At 40.2% G+C, this 25,162-nt stretch overlaps 1 protein-coding gene across 1 annotated transcript; it reads right to left on the reverse strand.

Annotated features, from left to right (window-relative positions):
* Nucleotides 1-4,179: 4,179 nt before the first annotated feature.
* Nucleotides 4,180-22,545, reverse strand: GCNT2 (glucosaminyl (N-acetyl) transferase 2 (I blood group)). The gene is made up of 3 exons (XM_015810827.1): nt 21,594-22,545; nt 10,507-10,599; nt 4,180-5,679 (listed from the first exon to the last, which is right to left on the reverse strand). Exons 1-3 carry the CDS (start codon nt 22,543-22,545, stop codon nt 5,489-5,491), a joined length of 1,236 nt encoding a protein of 411 aa, XP_015666313.1. The 3' UTR covers nt 4,180-5,488.
* Nucleotides 22,546-25,162: the final 2,617 nt, after the last annotated feature.

The following is a 25,162-nucleotide window of genomic DNA, read 5'->3' on the forward strand; positions in this document are numbered from 1 at the left end:
GTAGGATGGTGGCTTGGGAGGTGGGTGGGGCCGGGGCGTATCCACAAGGGTGGGGCCGGAACACATGCTATGTAAGGCATTGGGAGCGAACGCCTCCCAGTGCTGACTTTAACCTACATGGAGTGATTAAACTACCATATGTCTAACGTTCCTGCTTGCTGGCTGGTTTGTGCAGCGCCAAGACACGACGGCTTGACATTCCTAATCAATTTAATCTTCAAAGCAAATGTACGCTAGATACGAAATTTCAATATGTTTGGGTATTTTAGAAAATCATGCTTTTTACTCACAGGTTTAAAATCTTGGTTCTTACACTTGTTTACCTAGTCTCCAGTACAGCAGGCACCACGTAGCTTTAGCTAAATGGAAGTAGGTTCCCCTTCAAATCTTAAATTTTTGATGCTTCTCTATTTACATATTTTTATTCAAACCTAACTTCCAGAAAACTTTTCCTTTTAAAATTCTCCTTAATTATATATGCCTGGGCATCTATATTTTATATATTGTTTCCTTTGTTTTCTTTTTAAATCCTCAATTTTCCTAGGGAAGGTTATAATACATTAAAATCAAAGGAAAACATGTTTTGAATAATATGAGTACCTGGAGCATTTCAAGCTTCTGTTCGTGTTATGTGTGGGTATGCAGATGGATGGATAGATAGACAGACTTATAGATAAATATACAGTATTGTGCATATATTGTGTGGGCATGGATATAAATAAAAAAATCAACATAAAGCTACACTGAAAAGCCTCAGAGAATAAAAGTATATTTTTCCTGATGCTGAAAGGACTATTATCACGCACCTTCTGTACTAATTTCCCTAAGATTTAGTTTTTGGTACTAGTTTCTCTGTTTGCTTATCCTAGAAAGAAGTCTCATATAATATATCATAATGGAACATAATTCCATGTGTGCTTATATAGGTATTATCATTATGGAAAATGTAATATGAATAGTGGCATGATTACTCAGAAGTAAGTTTACTTTCCTAAGTAATTATCCAGGCTTGCCATGAGAGGTGTGTGTGTGTGTGTGAGAGAGAGAGAGAGGGAGGGAGGGAGGGAGGGAGGGAGACTAAGGGACTAAGGGAAAGTCAGTATACATTTAAACTGAATGGAAGAAATGAATGATATTTGTTTAACCTGATACACAGGATGACATTTTGACTTGTATTGTAAATGTACTTTTGCAACCGGGAAAACCCTGGTCAGATGTTTCCGATTTCAGTATATAGAACTGCGTGTTCTGCTTTTGTGAAATGTGGGAGGGAAACGATTTCATTTTATCAAAACTCAAGTCATATTTACCCTTCAGTTATATCCTACAAACCTTCACTCTTACTGTTTATAACGTGCATTTTGCCCTTCGTTGTTTTAAAATACGTCACTTCTGAGCTCACTGAATCTAGTAAATGGAGAATAAGTCAGATTTAATTCACTTATCCTGAATGAAAGAATGAATGAATGAATGAATGAATGAATAAATGCTTTCTTTTCAGGGGACACACAGCAGTTTCTTCATTGGACTTTGGTAAAATGGCTCCCGTGCCTAGCAGCTGCCTCATGAAGGGTCAGGCTAGATATGCCTCAGCAGCAGCAGGAGCAAGAAGATGGCAAAAGTCAGCTTCCTGAGGCATCTGTGACTTTGTGCCATGCTCCTCAGCAGAGCTGTGGCAAAGGGCTTCATGCTACATTGCAGCCTAGCGACTTCTTCCAGCTCCAGAGCTGTGGTGTGCCGAGAAACCCTTTTGTGCCATACTGCTGGGCCAGGGTGGGGCTAGGCTTCATGACGCAAAGGGCTTCGCACTGCAGCCCCAGAGCGACAGTGTGCCTTTGCACCATGCTGCTGGGCTGGGCTAGGCTGGGGTAGCTGGGGTTTCCAGGGGTATCTGAGGTTTTTGTGCTATGCTTTGGCTCAAAAACTTCTTGCAGGGCTGCAGCGTGCCAAATACTCCTGATCTGCAGTGTGGCATCTATGAAGAATTTTATTTTGTTTTTTCTTTGGGGAGACTTTTAAAAAGACTGGATGTTTCTTGTTTCCTCTTCTTTTCCCCTTATTTCTTCTACCTCCACTTTCCCCGCCCAAATAGCATGTCTTTTAAATGTTTTAATACTGAGAATGTCTGCAAAATATTATCTCTAGTTGATTAATGGTGCTGCAATTGGTCTGTGAGCTAGCTGAGCTACCAGCTCATCAGAAAAGCAACTGGCAGTGGGGCCAGTTGGTAGATAGACTTATCTACCACTCAGACCACTGAGTAACTGGCCCAAGGAACAACACAGGAGCCAGTTGGTAGATAGACTTATTTCAACCTGGACTGTGGATTTATGCCCCATGCAGAAAGCAGAGCTGTGCGTGTGTGTGAGTATCCTCTAGTATGGTAGAGGTGGATCTCCCTTTCACTGGTGAGAGACATGGAGGAGGCCTAAAGGTGCTTGCTGGTATATGTGTGGAGTAGCTGGTTGCATAAACAGACACTATTTTCCTGAGTGAGAGTCAGGAAAAGATAAGTAGCGAGTTGGGTGCCCTCCCACCCGTCAGTGAGAGAGTCTGTCAAGAGGGACACACTTGGGTGAAGGGGAAATTAGTGATTAGGGGTCCCATTTGTGCTGAGAGCGAGGCTGAAGGACACATTCCAAGTTGACTGTAAGTATCTGTGTTGCATGTTTGGGATGCAGGACTTCTCAGGTAAGGGAACCAGCAGGCCAGGGCTAGGGGGTAAAGAAATCTCTGGGAGATCAGGGGTGGGGTCATTACATCCAAATGGTGATGGACATGGGACATTTTGATAAGAGCCAGAGGGCAGGCAGAACATGGGAGGCTTAACATCGGGGGCATATCCCGCCATCTGCGCTCATGCTCAGGCCCTGATCAGCAGACTGACAAGGCCAGGGTTTTCGACTGATGCCGCTTAATTCCAAATTGATCAATAACAAGGATCCTCATTAGTGATCTCATCAAAGAGGAGCAGGCTGACTTGGCATGTATCATCAAGACTTGGCTAGGCCTGGGAGAGTAAGGGTGATGTCCTGTCAGCAATATTGGCACCAGCCAAGTCCCCAGGGCAGGGAGAGGGGTAGTGATTCATCTGGGAATCTCTGGTAGCCATCGGGGGGCAATGCTGCACAAATTGCCAGTTGTGAGACCCTGTTCTTGAGGGAGCAGTTGAGATTATTGCTACTGCACCAGCCTCCCTGTTGCATACAGCTTCTCTGCCTGAGTTGCTGGAGCCATCTTGGGGCTGACTATGAAATTCCCCAGATTTACGCTTCTGGGGGACTTCAACTTCCATCCCTGGGTAGACCTCCAAAGTGGCTCTATGATGGCCATGGCCTGGTCACTCTTGGCCTGACTCGGGTCAGTGGCCTAACTTTGGGCTTGGCGTTCTTGTTGGAGCAGTGGCAATGTGAGTGGACAGAGATGTTTTGTTTAGCTTCCCTGTCATGGTCAGATCACATCTGGTGACTTTGAGGTTCTCTTGTGCTACCACCCTCCTCCGCAGAGAGACCAGACCAATTCGATTGGTCCACCCCTGGCAACTGATGGACCCAATTGGGTTTCAAAGAGTGCTTGAGGAAAATACCTGCTGATCTGTTATATGCTCCTGCAGTGGCCCTGGCAGCTGCTTAGAATAGAGAACCTGAAAAAAAAATCTACTGTTATAAGGAGGCTGATTATTTTTGCTTGGGCAAAAAGCTGTGCTGTTTTAATAAATGACAGAGGAGGCTGTAGTTGTGTGAGATCCAAAGCATTTCTCCTGGCTCATTTTTGAAGCATACACAGCCATAATAATTATGATTATCTGTAACCTCATTGCTCTATATGGTAAGGATCTGTAATAAAGGCAATGTCTGTACAGTGTTTGATAAATACTATTTTATTAATTTAACCAACTGAATGTTATTTTAAAAAAAGAATCACAGTCAATAATCTTCAATCAGTGAATTTTGGCAAATCCATGTCTTTATGGGAACAAATAATTCCATTTCACTTAAAAGTAAAATAACTAAGAAAGAATAATGGGGACAACACAGGCAATATCTATATAAATAAAAATGTAAATGTTTGTTTGTTCAAAATCTTAAATCTCCGAAAGTTCTTCACCGATTGCTTTGAACTTTTGACACAACGTTGCATTCGAATATGTGCATGTTTTTATATACCTATATTATATAGATGTCACACCTGTGACAGGTAAAAACATGCTTTTTTTGAAAAACAGCGCCATCTGTTGGACGTAAAAGCAACACACGCTTTTACCAGACTGAGCCACAGCAACGCGTGGCCGGGTACAGCTAGTTTTTAATAGAAATAGTGACAATGAAATTATATAATGGTTAAAGGACTTCTGCAAAGATAGGTATTTTATTAGTATACTGATTGCCATAAATATCTTTTATAGTATTTCATGATAGAATTGCAACATTCAGTCTAAAATACAAAGATTTTTTTTCCTGTGTTGATTTTTGAGTGGTTTTTTTTTCTTTTTCCACCCTAAAACGTTTAGCATACATTGCTATTTCTTTCTTTACATTTTCCATAGTAGATGGGATGGAAATTAAAATTCTGTGCAGAAATGTTATCTAAAGAATAATGAAAATGACTTTCAGATTAGCAGATGGTATAAAAGATAATGATGGCACTTCTGCTTTGAAGATAGTGATAGCCTCCTAAATCAAAAAATGTTGGTCCATCTAAAATTATTTCTGTACATTCTAGAAGCTCTTCTTTACATCATTTCTGGGCTCATTAAGTGGCCAAGCAAAACTTGATAAAAGTGGAAACATACTATTGATCTAATATTAATGCATTTTTCCAATGAATGTTTTACTCTTCTATATACAGTACATTCTTGGTCTGTCTTTCAGATCATCTGTCCTATCCTGGTTCATTGGCTGCTTGGCTGCTCTGTTGTTAAAGAGGATAAGTCTATAGTAGTACAGTATAGAAGGTCATTTCTCCAAGTTTAGCAGATAATGTAAGAGTCTAAGAATTTGACCTATTCAGAAACAAGTAGTAATAGTAAAGTACAGGTAGAAGCAAACTCAGGTTGTGTGCAAATAGCAAGCTGAGCTAGAAGATCCATCTCTGAATCTTCAGTGATTAAAGTCTTAATCCTTCCATTTGGACCATCAATTAGTAAGATAATCCGAATTCACTCTTTAACCTAATTATTCAGAATTTTTTATTTTATTTCCTGAGGGTGTTAGCGAACAGTCATCTATGCAATTGGAAGACAAGGAGAATCCTGTTCCGAAATGAGAACCACCTTTTAAAAAATTGGAATAAAATTCAATGAAATACAGAGATGGTGCAGAATCCTTAGGTCAGTTAAAATGCAAAGATTTTTCACGTATTAAAAAAAGATGATCCATATTGAACATCCCCCCAAAAAATACCTCACGTCAAGGCAAAAACAGTTGTTCTAAAAGGAGCAGTTTTTATTATTATCCTTCTTCCCCAATAAGTGTTTATTTTTTTAAAATTAAAAGTACCAGCTTGGTTCAACTGGTATTTCGCTCTCATTCAGTGCTCTTTCCCGAAGTTTCAATTCCAGGCATTCTACAGTAGGTGGATATGTTTTGAGTTCAAATTTGTTAGCAAATAGGTTTCGGGATTTCAGCAGCCATGGCAAGTCACCAGTTCCATAGATACATATGCTTCTGACATAATGACCTGTCAAGGCATAAAATAGCAATATTACAATAACATTTTGTGGACAGAAGAATCAAGATGCATACTTGCTCTAAGGTCTTTGCAGTCTAAGCCTACTGAAATAAGGAAGATTTTGCAATTTTAATAACACTTGAAGTAAAACAGAGGCATAGAACAGTGGTTCTCAACCTGTGGGTCGGGACCCCATTTGGGGTCGATCAACCATTTCACGGGGGTCGCCAAGCAAGGCTGTCCGCCATTTTTTTTGTCCGCATTTTTTTGTCCGCCATTTTTTTCCCCTTTTCCGGCGGGTGCCTTACCTCCCTTGGGCTGGGCCAGCTGGTGGTCGGCCTGCTCCGTCTCTGCCGCTTGCCAGCTACGCCTTGGCCGGTGCAGGGGGCGGAACCACACATGTGCGGTGCTCCCGGGCAGGGAAAGTCCTCGACTTACGACCGGTTGGGTAGTCCTCGACTTACGACTGGTTTAGTCCTCGACTTACGACCGGTTTAGTCCTCGACTTATAACCGGTTGGGGTCGCGGCATTAAAAAGGTTGAGAACCACTGGCATAGAATATCACATCCTGTTCTCCTTATTCAGGATCAGGATCAAAAAGTAGTTTTGGAGCATGTGGGCTCTGGATATTCAATTTTTATTAGGTTACATGCTTTAATTATTTGTTTGTTCAATTTATATTACTGTGCACTTACCAGGTAATTGTGGGTGGCTAATAAGGTTTTGTTGAAACCAAAAACTGACTCAAGAGGCTGAAGGAAGAGTTCAACGCTGCTAAGTACAACATAGTATTTTCACTTACAAGTTAGCAAACTAAAGGGCTACTCCTTGTCCTTGAGACAGACAGAATGAGTTCCAGCAAGCAGCACTTGCTCTGAAATTATACTTGTGATTTATAGTCAAGCAATAAAAAATACAGACTAAAGAAAAAGTTTCCGCTCCAAGCAGGTGTGTATAGAAGAATAGGCACATTATAGCTACAAAAGACAATGTGGTTTTCCTGTTTTTCACTAACTAACGGAAAGATTACATGAGCTACTTAAGCCATGTCTATCGGCAGTTTTTAAACTTTATTCAAACACAGACACATTTTAAAGATTATTCTGATTATATACTAGAAAGAATTTTGACCTTTAAAGCCCTACATGACATGGGTCCAGGTTATTTGAGGGACTGCTTATCTACCCATCCTGTTAGGTCCAGCAGGAGGAATAGGTTATGGGTCCCATCTGCTAAAGAGTTACATCTGATAGAAGCCAGATAGTGTTCCTGTGGCTTCTGCTATCTGGAGCATCATTTTCCCACCCACCCCCACGGATGAGGTTAGCCTTATCCCTTTTAGCCTTTCAGAAGGCCCTGAAAATACGGTTCTTCTAGCAATTTTGGGGATCCGACGGGGAACCTGCTTGATGGTTGCACTGTGTTTAGATGGACACTCTCCTACAATCCTATTTTTATTTATTCTATGTATCTTGTTTTTATTTATTTTGAAGTCTTTTAACAGTTGTGGTATTGTTTTAGCTATTGATTGTACACCTCCCAGAGTCGCGTTTTAGTGAGCTGGGTGGTCATATAAAATAAATGCATTTAATAATTAAATAAATAAAAAACTTAAGTTTTGTTTTATAACAAATTTTGGCGTTATGTCATTGGAGGCAGCACGGGTTAAAAGCATCAAATACAAAGGGAAATTATAAAATAAAAATACTATACTGGAAGCCAGAGGCCTAACTCACGGGCTTGTAACAGTGTCCTGGACTGGTAGGTGGGTGGGGAGGGGGGAAGAGCAGGTTTTTAGGGCCTTCTTAAAAGCCAGCAGGGTTGGGGGGGTCTACCGAAATTCAAAGAGAGAGAGAGGGGTCCTTCTCATGATGTAGCTATTTATTATAGACTTTTGTATCAATATTAAGTAGGCTTTTGCACAGAGTTGCTCCTTGTCTTTCTTTAGGGGCACTTCAGAAATCTCTTCTCTTCTTTCATCACTCTTCTGCAAACTCCCCAAGATCCATACACAAGGAGAGATTACAGAAGTGTGATGCAAATGAAGGCCATCTTCACCTCTCATTTCAAGTGGTGAGTAAGGCCTCAGGCAAATTGTGGAGCCGGAGCCCTCAGAGAATTCCTCAGGGTCCATTCCTGTAAACACCTGGGACGAACCAATCACATAAGACTGCTGACATGGTTCCAAAAAGAAGTAGCTTTTCAAAGAACTTTGAGGCTTATTTACCTTAAAGAATCCTTTATTTGGCTACATAGCTTCGGCACGAACAATAAAAAGCCAAAAACTGAACCTCCCACCCCATGAGCACCCGTAACAACGCATAACTCACTCCTTCATTTTACAGTCATCAATCATATGCTCCAATTAGTTTGAAGTGTGAATTGCTCCCTCCCTATTTCTCCTGTTACGCTGACCTTGGCTGTGCTATGCTGAGATATTGTTATGATTAGCTGGCATACTTTCCCACCTATTAGGCTAGTATTGTCTGCTTTAACTCTAGAAGTGATATGTAGGCTAAATAAAACATGTTTGCTTCTTCACATATGGCAAGCAAGAACATCCAATGTTAGCAGACTTGACAACTGCTCTCCCTGTGATGTGAAGGAGCACCAGAGAAACCTGAAGCAATCCAAGAGTGGCCTGACCATTACAAGAGACAGATGTTATGCCTCTAACATGCCTGCTCTAAACAGATCAAACTGCCATTGCCCCAGGATAAAACTCAGATTTAATATATGACTCCTACTATTGTATGTTGAAGCTGCAGTGATTTGCATCCGGTCTATAGTCAGACTCCAACCTCAGATATGCAAGACTGAAGTTCTCTTGCACCCACAAGTCTGGCAACCCCCGTTACCCACTCCCATCACAGGACCAGGAAAGCAGTTGCACAGGAAGGAGGCAGGCATGGCATCAGCAATCCCATCTGAGCCTCACAAACAGGTTCTCGCCGCTCATATTCTCCATGCTTCTGAGAGCCGCAAGAATTTCCTGCATAACAAAAACCACTCTGGCCCTGGAGTCAAGGCTGATGCCATGCCAAAAACCAAGGTGGGCACATCTCCAAGAGAGAAGCGTTCCTTTCCATGCATATCCAGAACTTTTTCATTCATAATAAGATTCTGAATGAAAAAGGCTGTCTTGGCATTTGCTAGTGCAGTGGTGGCGAACCTATGGCACACGTGCCAGAGGCGGCACTCAGAACCCTCTCTGTGGGCACGCGTGCCGTGCTCCGGAGATGGCGAGGGACTGGCCCCCACCACCCTGGGCCCACCCACCCAGTCTGCCACGATCACTGCGGCCCCGGCCACCTGGCAGCCGGTGATAAACAGTGTTTGGGTTGCAATTTGGGCACTGGGTCTCTAAAAGGTCCGCCATCACTGTGCTAGTGGGTCTATGACAAGTTGCCACAGCCAACTCACTGCCGGACAATTCACCATGGCCAACTTGCCATGGGACAACTCTTGTCTTTTTTCTTTCCTAACTGCTTGAAATTTCTGCAACTTAAAGAAGTCGAACAATACGCTATAATCCTGTCATTCTCGTCACCCCTGTTCTGCTGCTTTGAATATGTATTTGAGAGTTTTCTAAACTGTTGTGATTACAAATTTAAAACTGCCAATTACGCAATTTTAAAGTCCATGATATATTTGGAAAACAGGGTGCTGACAGCTAAACACAGAATTATTTGTAGAAACCTTAACACACGTCACACGTATACAAAATACCAGGGGAATAGAAGTGGGTGGGGTTCTTTTGGTAAATTAACCTAGTTATTATTTATTTATTTTGTCGAATTTAAAGACTCACCCAGGTTGATGAAGTCTCGGGAGTTTAACATTAAAACCCATTTAGATGGCCAAACCAAAACAAAAAGTAATGGAAACTAAAAAGAACAAGAAGTGATCATGAAAAACTTTCAATAAAAGCAACAGCTCCTCCCAGGGTGTAGAAGAAGAGCCAGTTCTTCATGAATGACTTTCAAGGATCATGGGGTTGGGACAATTTGAAGTTCTGGAGAAATATTAGTCCCAAAGGGAGGTGCTAGGCCAGAAAAGAGATGCTTCCTGAGACCTATTAGATGATGATGTGTCAAAGACAGAGTCAGAGCATGCCTATTCTGTCAGAAATTACAGGGCAAAATGATTTATTGGGGGAAGATGTTCCCCAGGTAACCAGGCCCTATGCTATGAAGATGATGTTAGGGCATTATCAGTATCTTAAATTGTACCCAGAAGTTCACCAGTACCAAATGCACCTTGCACAGCAAAGGAGTCACATGTATTTACTGAGGCATGCCCATAATTGCCCACAAATTGGCCTTCAATGGCAGCCCCACAAAGCCTGTTTTTCAATAGTCCAAACGTAAAATGTGTAAGGCATGAGCAATTGTAGGAAGGCTGCAATTGAGAAATCAAATGAATCTGGGCAAAGGTCTCTTGGCCATAACTATTCTATGCTCTTTAAGCAGAAGCTGATAACCTAGGAAGACCCCTCCCATATTATGCATTGGTTTTGTCTGGGGAAGTACAAACACATGCAGAACTCAAAATGGCAGATCTCTGATACCAGGAGAGCCAAAATCCCACAGCCACTTTGTCTTGTCAAGGTTGCTAAATCTGTTGGTCTCCATCTCCAAACACTTTGCATTTCTGGGTTCATGCTCTGCGTGTTTCAATCAATGTACAGTATGTTTTTCTACAAATCCCTTTAATCTCCATAGTAAACAGAAGAAAAATAGTGCCAGAACAGGTTCATGAGAGACTAAATTTTAGGGCAATGTTAATCTTTCAAATATTAAAAAACACAAATATTAAAATGATATTCATTTTACCATGGCATCCTCCATGATTCTTGTCTGCGTCACTCCATTTCACAGCTCTCAAGTTACCTTCCCATGTGGCATTTGGCATGGCACCAGGGACACCTGTGATTCGAAGAGAAGAAAGAGAAAGATATTGTAAGTTCTTATTTTTAAAATGCCAGGTAAATTGCAGGTGGTTCTTGGAAGTTTTTAAGAAGAGACTGGACAGCCATTTGTCTGAAATGGTGTACAGTAGAGTTCCTGCCTGAGCAGAGGGTTGGACTCGATGACCTCCAAGGTCCCTTCCAACATCATCATCATCATCATCATCATCATCATCATCATCATCATCATCATCATCATTATTATTATTATTATTATCATTTGAACTAACGATGGTGCTGAATAAGTGGTTCTTATGACCAATCGTTGTGATTATTGCTACATCCCATGTGATTGTGATTTGTAACCTTCCCTGCTGGCTTCCAACAAGCAACTCAACGGGGAAGCTGGCAGCAAGTCACAGTTCGCAAACGTGTGAAGTCCACACTTGAGGACATATGCAGTCCTTGCTTAACAATGGCCACTGGGTCTGCTGGAACTGCCATTTCTATATGGAGTGATCGTGTGTTTCTGTTTACTTATGACTGTGTCACTTAATGATGATGTTTCTGGTTCTAATAGCATAATTAAGCAAGGACTATCTGTATTACTTTTTAAAAATCTTCTTGTCATAATCTGGAATGCAAATTTGGAGAAGCAGTGGGGGGGAAGGTTGGCAACAGAGAGCTTTCCCAGAGAATCCCAGATTAAGAGAGCTTACAGTTCTGGGTTGGATGGGGGAACACTGAGGGAAAGAGGTTCAGGACAGACATACCCTAGAACAGGAGTCCCCACACCCCGGGCCATGGACCGACTCCAGAAACTGGCACACCAGAAACTGGGTCACCCAAAAGAACACAGTCCCATCCGAGCATGCATGGGATGCAGGTGGTGTACGAAACCACGCCCCCCTCTGGTCTGCAAAAAAAATCATGACAGAACCGATGCCCTGGCGCTCAAAAAGTTGGGGGCTACCGCCCTAGAATCTCTCAAGATATATCAGTAGATTAGTAGGTTATAGCTTTAGTTTGGCAAAATAAGTGTAAGCAAAAAAAGAATGGACACAATACACATTTAATTCCCCATTCTCCCTAACTTATTAATAAACTGACTTAAATATTAATAATTTAATAGTATAAATGTAATAAACATGTGCTTATAAGTATAGTTTAAAATAGGAGAGCTTGGTGAAGGGTGGGGTTTTTTTGCCTTTTGCATATAAAATAATTAATTCTAAAAAAAATCTCTTTCATCAGAAATCAGTTGCTGTTTCTTTGGAGCTGATAAAAAACTTACGCTTTTTACTTTCACTCTCTTCTGGTTACTAACTGGATAGAGATACATTGTGGCTCTTTTTGGTCTTTGGAAAGTTTTAGTAAAAGAATTTGCAATGTCTATTTATTGGTGATACTTATTATTTTTATGGATTCTTATGGACTACTGAAGTGTTTTTCAAAGAAGTTTGAAGAATGGCTTTAAAATGGCTGCGGAATTGTGAAAGAAAGAAAGAAAGAAAAATTCATGCTTCTTTATTGCTGGCTAAATGTGTTTTATAGTTCCAGATTGTACAGAGCAACGGGTGGATAAGTTATGTGATGTTGAAGAAGATATTATGGAAAGAATTTACAATGATATGTTATATGGCAGAGATCATGAAAATGATAAGCATGAAAAGCTGGGAAAGGAAGCTGTAATAGATCCGGTTATGGTCCTGGTGTACTTCCCTGATGAAATTTTGGAAAAAAAGCTTATAGAAATGGGTCGTGCGTCAGAGAAAACCAGCTGGAGATGTTGCTGCTTGTGTTTTTAGAAGATTTTGCTATAATGGCTGGAAAAGGAAGCTGTAATAGATCCGGTTATGGTCCTGGTGTACTTCCCTGATGAAATTTTGAAAAAAAAAGCTTATAGAAATGGGTCGTGCGTCAGAGAAAACTAGCTGGAGATGTTGCTGCTTGTGTTTTCAGAACGGAAGATTCACTGGCTTTGAAGGTTGATCAGCAATGAAAAAAAAAAGAGATTGGAAGCAAGGAGCGACTATGGAAGAATCTCTTGATGATAATCTTATATGAACGTTTTGAAAGTTTTATATTTTTTAAATTTTTTGATTTGGAACTGATTTTTTGGATATATATTATTTGAATTAATAAGATTTAAATTTAAAGGATTGAAGTATTTGATAAAGAAGAGAGTAGATGGTTATATTATTAAAATTTGTTGTAAAAAAGAAAGAAAATTTCACTTAAAAGATATGTATTTGAGATCCAAAAGACTTTAAATGATTAATGATATATAATTGTATTATTCTAAAGGACTTATATTGTCTTAGAGGAATTTAAAGAAGGTTTTTAATGGGTTTTAAGATACTTGGATGATTAATAGCAGTAAGATTAAAAGATATGTATTTGAGATTTAAAAAGAGTTTAAATGATTAATGATATATAATTGTATTATTTTAAAGGATTTATATTGTTTTAGAGGAAGTGAAAGATGGTTTTTAATGGGTTTTAAGATATTTGGATGATTAATAGTAGTAAGATTAGTAGCTAACTTTCTATTTTTGTAGAAATGGTAAAGTTTAATTTTTAGACACTTGGATCTGGGGAAGATGGATAATTACATTTTGAGTTTTGGAGTTAAAATAAATTAATATTGGTATGTATCATAATTGGATTGTTTTAGTTAGATGTTTATTTACTCCTGTATTTAGTTCTGGGAAGTCCGGGGGTGGGATGGGGGGAAAGGGATTTTTTATGTATTTTGGTATACTAGAATGGTAGTGAGACATAATGTAATAGGAGGTTTATTAGTTTGTTTTTTTTTTTTTTTTATTATTATTATTATTATTGTATGCCATAATTGTATTTCTGTTTATTTTAAAAAATTAATAAAAATTTGTTTAAAAAAAAAGAAGAAGAAATCAGGACCTTGGAAAGCTCCCAGTTGACACCACGGATTTTCCAAGCTTGATCTGTGGAGATCCATTAGGACAGGGGTCTTAAAACTTGGCCCTTTGATGACTTGTGGACTTCGACTCCCAGAATTCTTCAGCCAGGCATGCTTGGCTGAGGAATTCTGGGAGTTGAAGTCCACAAATCACAAAAGGGTCAAATTTTAAGACCTTTGCATTAGGACATCTGCCATACTCCCTGAATGTTCACAGACTAAAGCCCACTTACCATTTCAGCCCCACCTCCTTGTAAGTGTTGGCAGCTAGCTGGTAAGAACTTGCTCCTTGCCTTAAACCCACTTCCACATGAATGCCAACAATAAGCTGGTGACAATCTCTTCCCTAGCTCAGTTCCTGGCTCCCTACATGCCCCAACAGTCATCTGGTTCACAAGAATCCACCAAGGGCTAAAAAAAAGCCTATCAACTGAAGCATACAAGTAAGAATATGTATGGCAACACAAGTACTAATATTCAGAAAGCTGCATTAGTGAATTGGTGTTAAGAGCAGTAACTTCATAGGTGCTGTACTAAGGAAGTATTTTTTCATATCAGCAATCCAAAAAGAAAAACTACAACTGGGAAATGAAACAACTAATATTTAAAAATGGGATTTCACTGGGTTGGAGATCAATTTCATTTTAATCCTCTGTATTTAGTAATTGCTACTCAGGAATGTTCTTGGCCAGCAAGTTTATGCTAAGTCACGTTAGCGTGCTAAGATTATTACTGCATCAAATAATTCTAGTGGTAAATAAATACTTGTTCCAAATAGAACACTTGGATTTAAAGTCCTTTAAAAATGAAAGGGAATGGAATGCTGGTACTAATGCAATCATAATCATTATCTTACTTGGAAAAAAGTGTGAACCCCCATACTTTTAAAGCTGAAAATGTAGAAAATGAGTATTAGTTTAAGTGGATACTCCATTTTTTTTTAAAAAAAATAGTCATGCATGAGCAGAGAAAGTTTGAGAAATATTAGGCTAAATTATACAAATAAAGTATCATAATAGGAACCCGAGCCTGTAATGAGACAGCAACCCTAAAGAAGAGAGAAGAAAAGTATCAGAGAGAAAAAATGCCTGCATTCGTTTTCTTAAAGTTAATCAAAAAGACAGATAATTACTAACGTCCCCGTTGCTCTCAGTGGAAATAATTGCCATAGGTATGTAAAGCCTATTATAAAGTTTCCTAAAAATGATATCATTTAAGGGTTTTTGGCTTATAAAACATCCTTAGCTTCTGTGAAATTTAGGACACAGATGGATACTAAGGGGACACTTTAAACCGCTATTAGCATTTGGATAGGAAGCATGGAAGAAGAAACTGAGATAAGTGGTCGGGGTACCATTCAGATTCTCCCCAGAACACCTCCCTCCCCCCCCATCAAAAGCTGTAACAAAAAAAGTTCAACAAATGTGTGTTTGCTACATTTGTTACAGAGAACCAGTTTGGTGTAGAGGTTAGGGCATTTGGCCTTAAGCACAAAGCCAACTGAGTGACCTTCGGCCAGACACTCTCTCATAACCCTAGGAAAAAAGACATTTCAAGCCACTTCAAGAACCTTTGTTGAGTAAATTGCGGGGACTAAACCAGGCAGTCACCAGGAGTCAAAAACTGACTCTAAGGTGCACACAGACACACACAGGGGCATGCGCGCGCGCACTCACATACACATTAAGCACTGTACAAAAGCATATTCGGAATTAAGTACCATTCAAAATATATATGGAGAAACTACTGGCATTTCATAGACATGTGCTAAGATTATTTGCAACACACGGTTAATATAAATATGGCCTACGTGTGTGCACACACACACACACACACAAAAATACTCTAGCAGCTTTCTTTTAAGTCCAAAATTCCGTTTCCTTCCTGAAGTAGAAGCAGATATCCTGTATTTTCCAGAAAATATTAACAACAACCAGACTTGCCGACACTGCGGAAAACCACAGTGACATGGAACAATAACAGAGGCTGTGAATGCCCTGAATTATATTAATAAACAATCCCTAGGTAATATTTCCAAACAATTTGCTCTCTCCACTGCAAAACCACACATTTCGTATAAAACTTTCAGCAATATCAAAGTTGCTGAAGAAAATTATTGGTTAGCAGAATAATTTAAGACACATCTTACTTGAGAAAAATTCTAGGAGTTACACCTCGCCACAAATTACACAAGAATGTTGGCTTAAGATCAGGTGGATGCTATGGAAATACAGGCAGTCCTCAAATTATGACCACAATTGAGCCCAAAATTTATGTTGCTAAATGAGACATTTGTTAAGTGAGTTATCGACTTTGGTTGTCAGAAGGTTACAAAAGGGGATCACATGACCCCAGGACCCTGCAACCATCATAAATATGAGTCAGTTTGCCAAGTGCCTGAATTTTGATCACGTGACCACGGGGATGCTGCAACGGTCATAAGTGTGAAAAATGGTCTTGAGTCACTTTTTTCAATGGCGTTGTAACTTTGAACGGTCACTAAATAAACTGTTATAAGTGGAGGACTACCTGTACGAGGTTTCTGGACATAAACAATCAAGGGACATTTGCTGAGTCATTATTTGCTAAATATCGCTAATTATCAGCAGGAATGGTAAGATTGAGAAGATCCTGACGCAGTAACCCTCCAAAAGGATCCCCCTATCATGGATAACTAGGAAACAAGATGGATCACTTGATGCAAGTGTTGGTCTTATGCAAGGATACACACTGGTATCAGCACATACATCCCACCCCACCCCCCCGCATCAAGCACTTCCTGTTTGATGTCACAACAGGCATTCTGACAATCTAATTGTCAGGAAAACTGTCAAGAACAAGAATGCCATGAAGTGGCCTACGACATGCAGGAAAACTGTTGTACATGAATCTACAATTGCAATTTGTAGAGAGATATGGGGAGAGAGGAGAAGTACAGTCCACTAACAATGGCTAATGTATGCTCTCATGTGTTATCTGTAAAATAACTATGACACTGGTACAACCCAAACAGAAAGCATCAGTCAAGCATTACTCTAAAAATAATATAGTATTTGCCCATGAGAAAAGTTTTGATGAAGGGTGGTTAAATGTTTGTAATAAAAAAAAAACAACTTGCCAAAATGGCAGTGAATTTTTTAGCAAAACTCTGAAGAAGTTATTAATAGCAGAAGTATTATGTACCTCTGGAAATTCTTCACTATATATATATATTTCTACATAGATTGTGTTTATTGTTTTTCTGAGAACCTATGTGTGCTCTTTGGCATTCTGTGACTTACCATATCTTATAATAAATACAAACTTAATACAGAAGTGCTTTTATCAAAAGTAAACTGGACTGTCTTGATTTTTTTTTCCTTTGAAAATGTTTTACTTCTCATCAAAAAATCTTCAGTCAGTTCAGGTCAGGTCAGAATTGAAGAAGCTTCTTACGGTAGATGAGAAGTGAAATGTTTTCAAAGGAAAAAAACATGAAAGTTCAGTTGCCTTTTGAAAAAAAGCATTTTGGGGGCAACAGTGACCTGGATGATTGAGAATCTCCACAGGCATTACTATTAAAAATGTGTGTGTGTGTGTGTGTGTGTATTTTACTGCATGTCTACTCTGCTTTTTCTCTTAGAGCTCAGGACCACATGTCTGGGGATTCCTCTAACGTTAGCTTCATAGTATCAACTCTGAAAAACAGTTTGACTGAAACTAACCACAAAGTCACACTATTTTTATCTCACTTTTCCGCTGTGTAGAGAGACACTATAATGCTTTTGAAGATTTACAGTGAGAGAAAATAGGCTTTCTCAATCACAGCTAAATGTTAAGCAGGAGTGGCTTTCTAAATCAGTGTAGAATGTATCAGAACAGCAGTGGAACAGAAGATACTGTGTATGAAAAATGTTTCAGGGGAAAATCCCAGACATTTATTTCCTTTTTCTGCCTTTTTTTTTTTCATGAAATGTAACATTTCTTCAAAAAAAAAATAATGAAAAAAAGTTAGACTTAACTCTAGTTAAAAATTAGATAGAGAAGCAAGTAAAAGCATTTCGCTGTTTTCTCAAGCAAGTTCCCACCCCTTCCTGAAAATCAATACATGGATTTTATGTAGTCCTCTTGAAAACAAATGGCTGGAACTGTCACTCATTTCCATGGCTGAAATTGAGTGATATATGCATAGGAGAGTGGAAGCTCTTGAGTCTCAGCAAATTACAGGGTTTCCACAAAACAATGACCCCTCAAGCAACTCCCTTTAAAACTCTTGCCCATAAAACCCAATTTTCAAGTAACTAACGTCTCCATTCTGGAGTTTAAGGAGTTTTACTGAAACAATCAACAAGCAAAAGGTTATCATTAAGATTCTTTTTACCTTTTCTCTTGCTGCACAGAGTTGACTTTTCATCTAGAGTTTCACCTGATGAAATGCTATGATGAATGTTCAGTTGCACGGAGAGATATCTCAAGTCTGAACATTTAGTGATGGTAGGAGTCACTTCTCCCTTTGGGCGCTAATTTTAGTTTTGCAATCAGTGAAAACAGCCCAGAGCAATGAAAAGAATAAAACAGAAGCTCTGAAGAAGCCTGACCTGTCTGTCCAGCCAGCCCAGATCCCAAGAAAAAAAATGAGGTCTTTTTTTTTTAAACCAAAGGTTATCTAAAAGATAGACAGGGCACTCTTTTTAACTCAATACAAAGTAGCTATGCTTTGCGGTGTTTCTGTCCCTGAGGTAGCCTCTAGGCAGGATCCAATTTTATAAGGTTAGCTTCTTGCATGGCTAGGATATAACACAGCAAGTGACAGTGGCCCATACCAAGAGTGGCATATATTTTAGGCCAGGGGTAGGCAACTTTGGCTCTTTTATGACTCGTGGACTTCAACTCCCAGAATTCCTGAGCCAGCATGGAATTCTGGGAGTTGAAGTCCACAAGTCATAAAAGAGCCAAGGTTGCCTACCCCCTGCTTTGGGCAAAGACTGAATTGATTTGCTAGAATGCCTGTCATGGTATCCTGGGTTCCAACTTCCGATCTCTATAATTAGGAGAGTGATGAGAATAGTAGTCAAGCGCATCTAAAAAGCATGAATTCAGAGAAGGAAAAAAGGATTGTTGTATGCTGCCATCCTATATTTTTGTATTTAACCAAACATATAACCTATTTCTCTTGCATACTTAAATGGGAAATTGCTTTCTCTCATTAGTATTAGACAGCATCCATTTCATCAAGTCTGCTGTAACTTCTGGATTGTGACAAAAGCAAGTACACGTAGTCCTTGACTTACGACCACAATCGAGCCCAAAATTTCTGTTGCTAAGTGAGACATTTGTTAAATGGATGTTGCCCCATTTTATGACCATTTTGCCACGGTTGTTAAGTGAATCGCTGCAGTTGTTAAGTTGGTAACACGGTTGTTAAGTGAATCTGGCTTCCCCATTGACATTGCTTCTCAGAAGGTCACAAAAAGGCGATCGCATGAGCCCAGGACCCTGCAACCGTCATAAATATGAAGCAGTTACCCAGCATCTAAATTTTAATCACGTGACCATTGGATGCTGCAATGGTTTAAGTGTGAAAAATGGTCATAGGTCACTTCTTTCAGTACCGTTCTCACTTTGAATGGTCCCTAAATGGATTGTTGTGAGTCAAGAACTATCTGTACCAATACTGTATTTCTTTACATTGTCCTTATATTATTTCTTGGCATCATTTTATAAAGCTTTTGATCTGTGAAATGTATTATGGTCAAAACATTCATTTCAAACCTGTCTTCATGTTAAAACTTTTCAATTGTCAAGAGCACTAAATTTTCTGTGGACAAATAAGACAATTCTATGTTGTTAAAAGAGTCCCAGAGCAATTTGTGGTGCTATTAATCTTGCTGGTTTGCCACTTTGACCAACACAACACTTCTTTTATAAGATAAGATACTCCCTTGAAATTCCAGTTTGTCCATTAGTCCAAATTCTGGAGACCTCTAATAAGGGAGAACACTGTTTTTAAGAGATGAAACTGATTTTTTTTTCTCCCCTTGAAAATGCACTCTTGTGACTTGTTCTAATACATGTTGGCTCAATTCTACAATCCACTGAGCTTACATACAAAGGGGAGATATTTTTCTTGTTTTAAAATTTAATTCTAATGTTGAAAGTGACCAATGAACACAACCTCCATTTATTTAACTATTTGTCCTAAACCAGTAGCATTGACTGTATCTTATGGCAAATCAACAAGCTAAATAAATATGTGAGGGTGAAAAAATGAGGTTTTATCTTTGTTCTTCCTGTTCATAGTCAATGTTACTGAGTCACATCAAGTTTCAGATGATGAGGCATCTGAGGAGTTTACTTCCTTTCTTAGCACATCAAGTTTTATCAGACCTGTCTTGCACCATAAGAGAAGAAATAAGAAATAAGAGAAGAAAATGAAGAATGAGGAAAGATGATAACGATCAGTATTCATACAAAGATGATCAGGAATTATTTTCTATTGCCACAGAAACCAGGATCAGAAAGGATGGTATACATGCAACTACCTAGATTTTGTTTAAATATAAGTAAAAACTTCCTGATGGTGAAATCTGTCCAACAGTGAAATAGTTTACCTCCATAGATATTGCAGTGGTTTTAAAAAGTCTGAAAAATTACCTGTCCTTTTGACCTTCTCCAATTCTGTGATTTTGAGATTCTGAAGAATTCTTTTCACACTGGCAGAGATATTGGTAACTCTAAAGCACGCCTCAATAAACTGCCTAGTCCTCTGACAGGTGCTTTGGAAATTCTGTGGCTTACTTTCTATTGAGCTTTAAAAAGTGAAATAGGTTTACCAATTCATAGGATTAAGGCCATAATTCATAAGATTAGGGGGTGTGTTAACAAAGAGCTTTCAAACAAATTCCACTACATTTCTCTAGGCATATTTCTTGCGATTATTTATTAGGGTGGAATTTGTTACAAAGTAACTAATCATTTGATCTGTGTCCAGATAATTATTTCTTGTTTTTGTTGGGTCCGTGGCTATAATTAAATGGGGAACAAATCCCTGGGGGTTGGGGAATACAGTCATACAATTGCAAGATTTTATCGAATAGTTATCCGTGGTTTGGCTGAGCAAAATAACTTCCATTTGGACTGTGGATCAAAAAAAAATATTACTTTGTCAGCCAGTCCTACCAACCCACTTTAGAAAACTATCAATGCCAGTGTAGAAATCAAATCTCAACTGGTTTAGTATTGTTGACATCAACTAATAACTACTTCTCAGAGTGTCAAGCATGTGTTCCAGCCATCTCTGAATATTTCAGACCTTGTCATTTGCTAGCTAACTGAGGTTGGCCCTTTGCTGTTGAAAAGTGAAAGAGCCAAATATTTTTGAACAATGGACCCAGAAATTAATTTAAGGAGTGTCTGCCTTTTTAGGCAGACTGTGTTTAAAAGATGTTATGGAAAAGGAACAAGTTTTACTGGACAAGATTGAGACTGACCTGAAAATGGATTTAAAAATGACAGGCTACAAGAACGATATGGTAAAAAGTGCTATGCTAAACATACAAATGAGACTGGTTGATGTCTTAATAATCAAAAGGGATGTACACATAACAAACCAAGAGTGAGCTAGATAATTTACCTGTATTGGATTTACAAGCATGGTTAGTTGTGCAGAATTTTGTAAAAAGGAACAAAGAAAAAAATGAAAAGAAATCAACTTCTAGAGCATTATTTGAAGGGATTAAAGATCATGATTGTTAAAAAGCATATAAAATTGGTTGATTTGATCAAGATCAAAACAGACATATTGTTATCTCTGGTAACCCTTAATGGGCTTTTGCTGATTAACGGTGCGACTTAAATTATTCGCTTATAGATAAGGGAAGAAGATACCATACATTGTATTTTAAGAAAAGGTGGCAAGTTACTAAAATTATACTATTTGTGATGAAAGGGAAAGTCACTCCTTTCTTTTTCTTTACTATATTCTTTTTTTCTATTCTTTTTCCTAATTTGCATTAGTTTTTATCTTTTCAGTTGTTTAACGTTTAATCAAATTACTACATAGAAATGAAAGAGTCACAGAGATTAGTAACTACCTGGAATCCGATTGAGGGTTACCCAAAAGTGTTCGTCGGGACTGTAAGTGTCTCTGGACCATTTCAGCAAATCAATGGCCCTGGAGTCATTGAAGAGGAACGCCACAAAAGGCCTAGTCAGAGCAATATAGGCAGACCCAAAATAGATAGTGAGGTTGTGGGGAGGTGGCGATTTTAGGGTCTCGGTCCTTCTCATGTAGGAAACTTTCTTGCCTATGTTTTCCTTGTAAGCAAACTTGGTCCTTAAAGTTATTGAAGGTGGGGGGAGGATGCCAGGGGTGATGTTCTTCCCTTTAAACTTTTTCAGGTGCTGGACAATTTCCTTGTTCGTTTTCAGTGGGAAATCTTGCCCACACATGTTGAGGACGTACTTCCAGCGGGTGGGGGATCGCAGCAGGTCCTTCATGCAGTTCAAGTCAGCCTGAAGCCTGGAGATGCCGGCATAGACCACCGGCTCGGCTTTGGAGACCAGGAAGGCGTTGGGGAAGCATTCCAACACTCTCTCCACATCTTGCTTGTACCTGGTGGGCACTTTCTCATCCACGTGGATGCAGTAAACGTTGTGGGGGGCGTAAATCGCCCTGAAGAGCCGCTCGAAGGTCGCCAGCTCTTTGTGGAGGGTGAAGATGTAGGCCAAGGGGAAAGCCGCCTCTTCGGCGGAGACGGGCCTCGTCACATAGTGGCTCCCCGCCACGTAATCTTCGCAGGAGGCGGCTCTGTCGAAGGACGTCCGGAGATGGTTTCCCCACACGAAGGTCTTCTGGCCCCGGGCCAGAGCCCCACACGCACGGCGGAGGAAATCGCTCTCCCGGAGCCGTGGAAGCCGGGGTAGCCGAGGCGGCGGCGTCTGTTTTGACGCCGGGGGAGGTTGCCCGAGCAGGAGGAGCAGCAGCGCCGAGAGCCCGCTCAGCAGGAAGACCGCGAAGATGTACCGAGGCTTGTCAGACCGCATAGTCTCCCGGGGACGGGCCAGCCCGGAGTAGGAGACGGACCTAAAGCCCGGAGAGGCGGCGGCAGCGGCAGCGGCGGCGGCGGCGGCGGGGGGGTCCTCCTTCCCCGGACGCCCAAGCGATGCATTCAGCCCAGCAGACTTTCCGCTGAGCCGCCGCGCCAAGAGCTCCGAGCGATGCCTTTTTTTCCCCCCCCTTTTGGCTCAGCCGGTTGCTAAGCAAAGCGCTCCAGCCGCGCCCAACCCGTGTAGAGCTGGGGATCCAGGGCTACCTAGCGGCCGAAGGTGCCGCATCTGCATCTCCTCGCTCGGCCTCCCTCGAAGTTCGGCGACTCAGCCTCGCCCTGGGAAAGGCGCTCATTCGCGTCTCCAAAGGGGGCTGGGATTGGCTGGTGCCAAGCGCGCCCGGGTTCTCCACCGCCCGGGGCGGGGGCGAGGGCGGGCTCAGCAGGTAGCGCTGTCCATCAGCCGCCTCTTCCTTTCGGGCTAGACCTCGGCCGGGCGGCTGCGCCGAGAGGTCGTGCGCTTAATCTGCTCTCTCGGGTTCCCGCCAGACGGGTAACTGGTCTCGTGTAGCCTAATTGGACACGCCGGCCAAAGAGCGGCAGATCCGCCTCTGAGTGGGCTCACACTGAGGTTGACCCTGACCAGGGGCGTGGCTAGGCACCCGAAGAAGATGGCGCGTGGCGCTGGCCGCCCCCTCCTCGCTCCAGCTGCACATCTCTTAATTCAATATTTCTTTTTAATCAATTTTAATAGGTGTATTATATGTTTGTATTTTATTCAATTGTTAGCTGCCCTGAGTCCGCAAGGAGAAGGGCGGGATATAAATGTAATAAATAAATAAATAAATAAATAAATAAAAATCGGTTTACTTTGCTGGGCGCTTCATTAGAACGCGAAAGTATTATTATTATTAATTTTATTATTAATTTAATTTCTATACCGCCCTTCTCCCGCAGGACTCAGGGCGGTGCACAGCATATTAAAACAGATACACATATCAATAAAAATAAAAACCCCTCTAAAACCAAATTAAAAACCAAATATTCGAAGCTGTGTTCCAATTAAAATTATACTTAAAATCGTCCCTAAATAAATAAATTTAAGGGAAAGAGGATCCAAGTTTATTTGGAAGGGTAGGAGAAGGTGTGAAAGGCGCCACTCCCCAGTAAGGAAGAAGATGCAATGGAGGTGTGTGTGTGTGTGTGAGAAATAAATAAAAAAAGCGCTGCCCATAGGCACACCTGAGATGCCATAGGCATAGATGCACACCTGAGATGGACTTAATTCGGCGACTAATAAAACAACTTGGGAAAAAAAGAACTGAAGCCGGAATGGGATTAAACATGCTGGGGGTGGGGAGGAATAAGCAAAAGGCTTTGGCAGGCTGAGCAAATGAATAAACCGTCTTAAGAAAAGGTCCCATCAAACAGGCACAGCTCAGTTAGCCAGCAAAGCTTATGGTAATTCTCTATAGATTATATGTAATCATATATAGGCTACAGATCATATTCTAGAGATAAGCAAATATCTCTAAAAATTGAGGCTGGGTTGGCAGATCCTGTGTATGGGATGCAACAGGAGAAACCATTTAAGGATTAACGTCGCATTAGAGGAAACTGACATAATCAGTTGGATTTCTTGCCTTATTTCTAAGATTAAGGACCTGAGCGCTGATTTGACTGCAATAAAGACATTGAATGGGATCACAGGTTAACTCTCCTAGGAATATGCTGAAAGCTATAGATATATTTTGGCCCTATTTGTTGATTCAACAAAATTATAAGACAATCGTGTGAGCTGGAGAAGATTAAATGGGCGGTGAGAGAGAGTCTTCCCCAGATTTTGCATGGCTGTCCTGCAGTGAAAAAAAAAATGAATTTAAGCCACTGGCAGAAAAACCTATACAGGAGGAGATTCTTTTACAAGGATTTCCTTTCAAGAGAATTGTTGTCATGTCAAAAGGATGAAAACTTACTTCAGCTTCAGTGTGTTCACGCTTAAAGAAAGGGTGAAGGAAGGAATTTAATTTGTCCTTCAATTTGTGGAAAGGGTTTCTGAGCAAAGGAAATTATATTGAGATCATTAACTCTTTTTGAGTCTTTAGATTTAGAGGAAGGGAGGGAGTTGGGTTAACGGGGGGGGGGGGGAGAGAACCAATAATAATGTAGGTTAAACTATAGCTAAGGAACTATAGAAATTAATATTGGTAGCTTACTGACTGGGAGAGTGAGAAGGAATCTCAGTAGGTCATTCCTTCCTGCAGGAAAAAAAAATCACTAATGTTATATAGGTTGTTCAACGCATAAGGGAATATAAAGCCAGAGAAATTGTCTAGATTCTAGAATGTATAAAGGCACCTCAAACATTGATTGAAAATGTGGACAACATGAAGAGACATTTTATCATGCTTGATGGCTGTGTCAAAAAGCTAAAAAAAAATATTGGATTCAAACAGTTTAATACAGAGGATTTTAAAGATTAACATTCAACCTTTTTATTTTAGGACTAATGGGTAAACAGTTAGAAAAAAGCAATGAAATATTATTTCATTGTATAATTACCACAGCAAGGTTATTATAAGTACAGCAATCGAAAGATCTGACACTACTTACTA

This window comes from Protobothrops mucrosquamatus, unplaced genomic scaffold (assembly GCF_001527695.2).
Source record: "Protobothrops mucrosquamatus isolate PMUCROS unplaced genomic scaffold, P.Mucros_1.0 scaffold23, whole genome shotgun sequence".
Lineage (NCBI taxonomy): Eukaryota > Metazoa > Chordata > Lepidosauria > Squamata > Viperidae > Protobothrops > Protobothrops mucrosquamatus.